General features: G+C 51.8%; 1 protein-coding gene across 1 annotated transcript; it reads left to right on the top strand.

The window, feature by feature from the left end:
• The first annotated feature begins 4,529 nt into the window (after window positions 1-4,529).
• On the top strand, window positions 4,530-8,279 carry LOC119276927 (probable galacturonosyltransferase 15). Its single transcript, XM_037558094.1, has 6 exons — window positions 4,530-4,719; window positions 4,823-4,887; window positions 6,080-6,250; window positions 6,579-7,151; window positions 7,254-7,565; window positions 7,693-8,279. Exons 1-6 carry the CDS (start codon window positions 4,530-4,532, stop codon window positions 7,969-7,971), a joined length of 1,590 nt encoding a protein of 529 aa, XP_037413991.1. The 3' UTR covers window positions 7,972-8,279.
• Window positions 8,280-8,310: the final 31 nt, after the last annotated feature.

The raw sequence follows: 8,310 nt of genomic DNA, 5'->3' as shown, positions 1-8,310 counted from the left end.
GGCTGCGCCGCCGCGAGCGTCGTCCAGCGAGCCCCCGCCGCCTCCGCACCGCAGATCCGGCACCGTCGCCCCTCCCGGCGCCTCCCCGGCCTCCTCCGTCCGCCTCCTTCGCCTCCGGTGGCCGCCGCCGTCGTCTGCTGGCCGGCGTCGCATTCCAGATCGATCGGGAGGAGCCCGATCGAGCGCCGTTGACCGGCCTGGGCCACGTGGGCCCCGACCCAGCACGCCGGCCTGCTGCAGCCCAGCCCATCTCCTCCGGCCCGCCTCCTTCCGCGTCCTGGGCCGAGCCCATGGTGAGCCTTGCCTCTATCCAGCGCCCGGTGCATCGAATAGTATTTTTTCGCTCATATGTTTTTGTTTCAAAAACTGCTAAGTCCCCAGAAACTCATAAAATGTTGCATACTTTGACCTATTGAATCTCTGCATTTGTAGCTCCGTTTCGTGCGTGTAATATGTCAAATTGTTCGCCTCGACGAGTACTTCATTTCATTACATTGCATCATTTTCATTTGAGCTCATATTGATGCCCGAAATGTTGTTGGAAGAGTGCATGTTGATGTTAATCTGCTGAAACTGTTATAAATTGCTCATTTGTCATTTTTGCCATGATTGATGTGTGCATCCTATGAGGTTGATGTCTACATGTCTTTTGATCTATGATATGTCATATTTTCAGGGGTGTTAACCATGTATTTTTGTGAGTTGTGTGCTGAGTGCATCAAGCTTGCTAAGTAGGGTAGTTGCTGTTGCTGTTTTCCTGACAGATTCTGTTATATTTTGTTGCTATGTTAACATGCTTCTACTAATCATTCTATGCATAATCTGGAGATGCTCTATAAACATGTTTTGATCTATATGTCATGCTCTATCCATCCATGCCCCTGGTAGCATTTATAGCTTGCTGTAGATTGTTCATATCTTGCTCCAAAGTTGCTTGAAAATATTGATATCCGCCTGATAACATTAAGTTCACTTGTTCCCATGTGTTTTCCTAGTGATCCATGCACCCTATGAACTTGCTCTTGCCATGCTTAGCTTCACAAACATGCCTTCTTATTGTTGGTTGCCTTGCCATGCCATGTAATGCTCTGTGGTGAGTGATTCAAGCTCACGAACATGCCAACTTATTGTTGTTTCTGCCATGTGTGAATCTGTAATATAACTTGCCATGTTTACATGGGTGCCATCATATTTTCTGATCCTTTTTGGTTCATGGTCAGTAAGGGACTTTTGATTTATGCTTTTAGTAGATTCATGCCATGCCTTTGTTTACCATGATATGTTCCTGTAACATGTTGTTTGATAGCTCTAAACATTGCATCTTGATGTTATTTTCTGATAAGTCTGAAACTGTTATTATTTGCAATATCTCCATGTCTTTTTGAGCATGTTCTAGTTGTTTCTGGAGATAGCTCAGTGTTCTTGTTTTGTTATGCTTTACCTGTACTTCATGCCCATGCCTTTTATTATTATGTTGGGGTGTTGTAGCTTGTTGTTTTGATGCTTGCAATATGCCTAGTTGCTGTTATGGACAGATTGTTGCTATGACTTGTATAGTGTGTGTGTGTTGAACCGTTGCTCCGTTTTGAGTGTGTTCTATATGAAACTTGCTTGATTTTGCATGTAGCTTCATATTATCATGTTGCATCCTTGTTTTGGTGTGTTTGCTTGATGTTTGTATGCATTTTGCATCAATTCCATGTTGAACTTGTTTTGCTCATATCTTCTGGGCCGTAGCTCCAAATCTAATGAACTTTATATGTAACTTGACTAGAATTTCGTGTAGATCATCTTGATGCATCTTAACTTGCTGTTTAACAACTTGAACATAAGGTTTATTCAGTTCTGAACCAATTTCGAAATATGCATATGAGGACTTACTGGAATTGTTATATGTTGTTCCCGGCCTCATTTAAACTTGCCTTGATGTGTTGTTCTTCTTTGCATCATCTCTTGCCATGAGTAGCTTCATGTAGATTGGTCATGCATCATGTTTGTTGTACATTATGCCTTGTTCATGTGTGGTGTGTTTACCATGTTGTGTGCTTCTTCTCGATAGTTCCCGTTTCGTTGCGATCGTGAGGATTCGTTCGTCTACGTGTGGTTCGTCTTCGTGGCTTCATCTTCTTTATGGACTCGTTCTTCTTCCTAGCGGGATTTCAGGCAAGATGACCGCTACCCTGGATCTCACTACTATCATTGCTATGCTAGTTGCTTCGTTTTGTCGCTATGCTGCGTTACCTATCATTTGCTCTTCAAACCTCCCAAATTGCCATGAACCTCTAACCTTTCACATCATTCCTAGCAAACCATTGTTTGGCTATGTTACCACTTTTGTTCAGCCCCTCTTATAGCGTTGCTAGTTGCAGGTGAAGTTGAAGATTGCTCCATGGTGGACAGGGTTATGTTGGGATATCACAATATCTCTTATATTATTAATGCATCTATATACTTGGTAAAGGGTGGAAGGCTCGGCCTTATGCCTGGTGTTTTGTTCCACTCTTGCCGCCCTAGTTTCCGTCATACCGGTGTTATGTTCCCGGATTTTGCGTTCCTAACGCGGTTGGGTGATTTATGGGACCCCCCTGACAGTTCGCTTTGAATAAAACTTGTCCAGCAAGGCCCAACCTTGGTTTTACCATTTGCCTCACCACCACCTATTTTTTCCCTTGGGAGTCGCTCTCTCGAGGGTCATCTTTATTTTAGCCCCCCCGGGCCAGTGCTTGTCTAAGTGCTGGTTCGAACCGAGTAGACTGCGGGGCCCCCTCGGGGCAACTCGAGGTCTGGTTTTACTCGTAGGATGTCTCATCCGGTGTTGCCCTGAGAACGAGATATGTGCAGCTCCTATCGGGATTGTCGGCGCATCGGGCGGCTTTGCTGGTCTTGTTTTACCATTGTCGAAATGTCTTGTAAACCGGGATTCCGAGACTGATCGGGTCTTCCTGGGAGAAGGTCTATTCCTTCGTTGATCGCGAGAGCTTGTCATGGGCTAAGTTGGGACACCCCTGCAGGGTTTAAACTTTCGAGAGCCGTGCCCGCGGTTATGTGGCAGATGGGAATTTGTTAATGTCCGGTTGTAGATAACTTGACACCAGATCCGAATTAAAACGCATCAACCGCGTGTGTAGCCGTGATGGTCTCTTCTCGGCGGAGTCCGGGAAGTGAACACGGTTTCTGTGTTATGCTTGACGTAAGTAGGTGTTCAGGATCACCTCTTGATCATTGCTAGCTTCACGACCGTTCCGCTTGTTCTCTTCTCGCTCTTATTTGCGTATGTTAGCCACCATATCATGCTTAGTCGCTGCTGCAACCTCACCACTTTACCCCTTCCTTTCCCATTAAGCTTTGCTAGTCTTGATACCCATGGTAATGGGATTGCTGAGTCCTCGTGGCTCACAGATTACTACAACAACAGTTGCAGGTACAGGTTATGCGATGTTCATGACGTGAGAGCGATGCTTGGTTACGTTGAGTTCTTCTTTTGCTTCTTCGATCAGGGGATAGGTTCCAGGTCGGCAGCCTGGGCTAGCAGGGTGGATATTGTTTGAGTTTTTTTTTATGTATCATCCGTAGTCGGATATTGATCTCTTGTATGATGATGTTGTATTCGTGTGGCATTGTATGCCTTTGGTATGTATCCCCATCTATTATGTAATGTTGATGTAATGATATCCACTTTGCAAAAGCGTCTTCAAGATGCGCTTCTATTCTTGGTGGGACCTTCAAGTTCCTTTAGGATAGGGTCGCATCTTGGGTGTGACACGATCACAATTTAAGTGGTAGGATTATTATTTTTTTGCTTTGTGCCGCTGCACCTTCTACCCGTACCACCAACGGGACAGGACTGCCATTTTTACCGGGCAGGATGGCAGATCGGCGAAGAGATTCCACAAGAGTCAGAAGCCAGTCACATGAAGATATGATTCGTATTGTACGTGTGCTCAACCAGTAACTAGACAAAGCACATAATGCGAGAGCTAAATCTAACGAGCGGCATGCGACCTGCGAGCGCGACGCGGCATGCAGCACCACCGGATAAGCCACACCAGCGCCGCGCCCCCACGGGCCAGCCACAGCCAGTCTTGAGGCCCCCGCGCGTCGCCGTCAGCCACTGTCGGTGCCGTCTCCTCGCATTTCAAGTCGCTCTCTTCCCCCGTCGGGCAGATCCCATCGCCCTCGTTCCCGTTCCCTCGCCACGCCCCTCCCGCGCTCCTCCACGGTTTCCATCTATACAACGTACGCTACGCGGGCGGCCCCGGAGCCGCTCGGTTCGCCCGCCGGCCCCTTTTGTTGCGCCATCCTCCCCCACTCTCACTGCCACTAGCTAGCTCGTCTCACTCTCTCGCTGATGCCTATAACTCCCCGCGCCACGCACCTTTCTCTCCCCCTCCCCGCGTTCCCACACCGCCACGCGCATACACACTCCACGCCCCCGCACTGTTCCTCGAGCTGGAGCGTGGGCTCGCGTAGCCTCGTTCGTTCATGAGCGGCGGCGACTCGGCAGCCTCGCGCGAGGGGGGTTGTGAGCAATGAGGCTCTACATCACGGCGGCGGCCGCCGACGACGACGTGACGAAGCCGAAGGCGCCGCCGCAGCAGCAGGCGGCGCGGCGAGGCTACCGTTCCGTTGTGGTCACGGGGCTCCTGGCCGGCGTGCTCCTCTTCCGCGCGGCGCTCCTCGCCATCGAGACCGGCGCCTCGCTCTGCCCTTCCGCCACCGGTAACTAAGCCCGTTCGCAGTCCATTTTTCCTCTTTCTCGTCAGTGATTTGTGGCGTGTACACTGGTTAATTGCTCCCCCATTCTCGTGCGCGAGCGCCTCAGGCTGCTCGGACTGGAGGGCGGGGCTCGGGCGCTGGCTCTACGGCGGCGGCGGCGACGCGACGGAGGTGAGTCCGGCCGACCTGGCTTCTACAGTACTTACCAGTGTAGTAGTGTGTTAGGCCCGTGTCCGATCGTGCGCGTCGAAATGTGTTTGGACTTTGGCAGGCCGCGTGATAAGTTAGGCGTCGGGCTTTCTACTTCTACTACGTGAGCTTTGACATCTTTTTTACCTGTGGCGGCGTGGCGGAAATGGGTGGTGGATGGATGGGCACGGAGATTCTCACGCGCTTCTGCTCCCTGTCAGTAAAGCGTCGTTCACGGGAACGGGAATGTTTAGGGGCAGGCCAGGTCGGCAACACGTCGCTGCGCTCGACCGTGGCCTCCACCACGTGGCCGTGCCCGCCCCGCTGACGTGCGGGGGCCACGAGCCCATCGCCCGGTCTGATCCGGGCACTGTACTTTGGATTGCCACAGCTCCACGGTTGACGCCCCGGTTGAGCTACTGGTCGTATTCAATGCTGCATGTTCTGCGCTGCCCTGCGGTTTTATACATCCCAAAATAAATAAATACATTAAATAGGCCGTATAGCCGGTGTGTGAGTGTGATCAGTCCATCTCATCAAAGTCCGACCGAAGTCATCTAAAAAAGGTAAAGTCCGACCGAGGTCAAACACTTCCGCTTAGCTGAAAAGGCGCCGCGCGGTGTTCGCGGCTTGTGTTCTTCAAAGGTGGAGCTGGTACGTGAAACGGCCGTGGATTGACAACTTTTTCTGGTCAATTTGTACCAGAAAAACTGCCTAATTTGACGAGGACGACGAAATTTCTGCATAGTGGTAGTAGATTCGTACGTACGTGCCTGCATTATTCCGGCCTGGCGGGTCCCCGACCAGTTGGTGGGCTGGGTTCATTTTGTTGCGAGCCGCTAGGGATATATACAAAACCCTTGTGACTTTCTTCTTGTGAATGAGGCGACTTGCTCGCTCGCTCGGATTCTCTACTAGTGGCCTGCAATCCAGCGTGGAAATGCTCATCCGACAAGACCTTTGATCCTTTGTGTTTGGAACTATACGTGCATTCACCCTTTTCCAAGCAGTTGCGGCCTTGTGGTTGTGGAGTTGTGGTCCTTTGGCCGTCCATGATCCATGCATGCATGCTCATAAATCTCTGTTTTCACGCGCAGAACACACATGATGCTTCTTACTAGTAGTGCATTTTACTGATGAAATGACTGTCAATTTTGATGAATGGAATGATCAGGAATTCATGAAAGAGTGGAAGAGAAGCCACAGGGTGGCTACCCTGTTGGACCCCGTGGTGGTGGAAGCGGCACCGGATTCCTTGGACGATCTCATGGTGGAGATGGACACCATTCTGGCGTCCTATGATCGGCTTGACATGGAAGCCGTGGTCGTGAAGATAATGGCCATGGTACGTACGTACGTCAAATTTACAAGCACTTTGACACTTTCTCCCCAAAATCCTTGCTCAACTTTTAGCGGGTTTTCAGTAGCATGCCTGCAGCTGCATGTTACTGCCACCTTACCTGAATTCAGCAACCAAAGTGCTTTCCCCGCGGAAAGGCCTCATCATATGGTCCCTGTGTTGTCCCCTGCTCGTGCCTTCTCTAGCCTAGAGATATGATCTGCTGCTTTCATCTGCATGGTCATGCATGGACGCTCCTCGATTTGTCAAACATGCAAACCTGTAATCATTCATTCATTCATTCTGAATTTCTGGTGTGTGTGATTTGAACCAGCTGCTAAAGATGGATCGGAAGCTCAAGTCGTCAAGAATCCGAACGCTGTTCAACCGGCACCTGGCCTCGCTCGGCATCCCCAAGAGCATGCACTGCCTGGCGCTGCGGCTGGCGGAGGAGTTCGCGGTGAACTCCGCGGCCCGCTCCCCGGTACCGTTGCCGCAGTACGCCCCTCGCCTGACCGACGCCTCTCGCATCCACGTCTGCCTCGTCACCGACAACGTTCTTGCGGCCGCCGTGGCCGTGGCGTCCGCCGTCAGGAGCTCGGCCGGCCCGTCGAGGCTCGTGTTCCACGTCGTCACCGACAAGAAGAGCTACGTCCCGATGCACTCGTGGTTCGCGCTGCACCCGGTCGCTCCGGCGGTCGTCGAGGTCAAGGGCCTCCACCAGTTCGACTGGCGCGACGGCGATGCCATCGCCTCTGTCATGAGGACCATCGACGAGGTCCAGAAGAGCTCGCTGGATTACCACCAGCTGTGTGATGGATCGGTGGAGAGGGAGTACAGAAGGCTCGAAGCCACCAAGCCAAGCACGTTTTCGATCCTCAACTATCTCAAAATCCATCTCCCAGAGGTAAACCAAAGGAACAGGAAGACAATACATCTGTATTACTATCGTCGATGGATGAAATGGTGAGTAACAATTGGCACCTGGTGTGTTTACCATCCTGTGCAGTTCTTCCCGGAGCTCCTGAGGGTGATACTGCTCGACGACGACGTCTTGGTGCGCAAGGATCTGGCCGGGCTATGGGAGCAGGACCTGGAAGGGAACATCATGGGCGCGGTCGGCGCGCACCGGCCCGGCGCGGACGGTGGCATCTGCATCGAGAGGACGCTCACCGAGCACCTCAACTTCTCTGACCCTGCAGTGTCGTCGCTAGGCCTCGACGGCTCGCACTGCGCGTGGTCTTGGGGCGCCACCATCGTCGACCTCGACGCTTGGCGAGGAGCGAACGTTACCGAGACGTATCAGCTATGGCTGCAAAAGGCAAGCCCTCCTTACCCTAAACTCTCGGCATTTTCGTACCACGATCGAGCAATCAACTCTTAGCAGCACCGACAAGACAAGTGAGAAGTGACAAGATTCATTAATTTCTTGTGTCGGGTGCGTGCAGAACCGCGAATCGGGGTTCATGCTGTGGAAGATGGGGTCGCTGCCGCCGGCCCTGATAGCGTTCGACGGTCGGGTGCGGGCGATCGAGCCGCTGTGGCACCTGCCGGACCTCGGCCGCCGCATGCCTGACGCCGAGCTGCTGCAGCTCTCCGCCGTCCTGCATTTCAGCGGGCCGCGGAAGCCGTGGCTGGAGGTGGCGTTCCCGGAGCTGCGGGAGCTGTGGCTCGGGCACTTGAATAACTCGGACAGCTTCCTACGAGGCTGTGGCGTAGTGGAATGATGGTAATGGAACAGGGAGAAGATTCAAGCTGGAAAAGGGGACACGTATAGTGATCCGGTGCAAGAACCGGGTGCGGCGCTGGGTTTGTGAGGAGAGGGAAGTAGGTGCTGCCTTCAGCCTTTCCTCGACCTGGTTCTGCCACGTTTGCTGGTTTAATGCCACTGAGTAGAAACTACTCATGGCGTATATTAGTTACAAAACGGAAAGTGGAAATTGCAAAAGTTGTAGCCACGAGATAACTTTTCTTGGCTCCACATGATGAACTCACTCTATGGAACTACGGTTCATTTACTTAACACGACGAACTCACTGCCAAAAAGAGAAACTTTTCCTGGCTTC

The sequence above is a fragment of the Triticum dicoccoides genome, chromosome 3B, assembly GCF_002162155.2.
Source record: "Triticum dicoccoides isolate Atlit2015 ecotype Zavitan chromosome 3B, WEW_v2.0, whole genome shotgun sequence".
Lineage (NCBI taxonomy): Eukaryota > Viridiplantae > Streptophyta > Magnoliopsida > Poales > Poaceae > Triticum > Triticum dicoccoides.
The sequence above is the reverse complement of the archived record's forward strand: the minus strand, read 5'-3'. Positions and strand labels throughout refer to the sequence as shown.

Coding starts and splice junctions, on each gene's coding strand:
- LOC119276927 (XM_037558094.1), top strand. CDS start 4,530: ATGAGGCTCTACATCACGGCGGCGGCCGCCGACGACGACGTGACGAAG. Junction 4,888..6,079: donor GCGGCGGCGACGCGACGGAG/GTGAGTCCGGCC, acceptor TGGAATGATCAG/GAATTCATGAAAGAGTGGAA. Junction 7,152..7,253: donor TCAAAATCCATCTCCCAGAG/GTAAACCAAAGG, acceptor CATCCTGTGCAG/TTCTTCCCGGAGCTCCTGAG.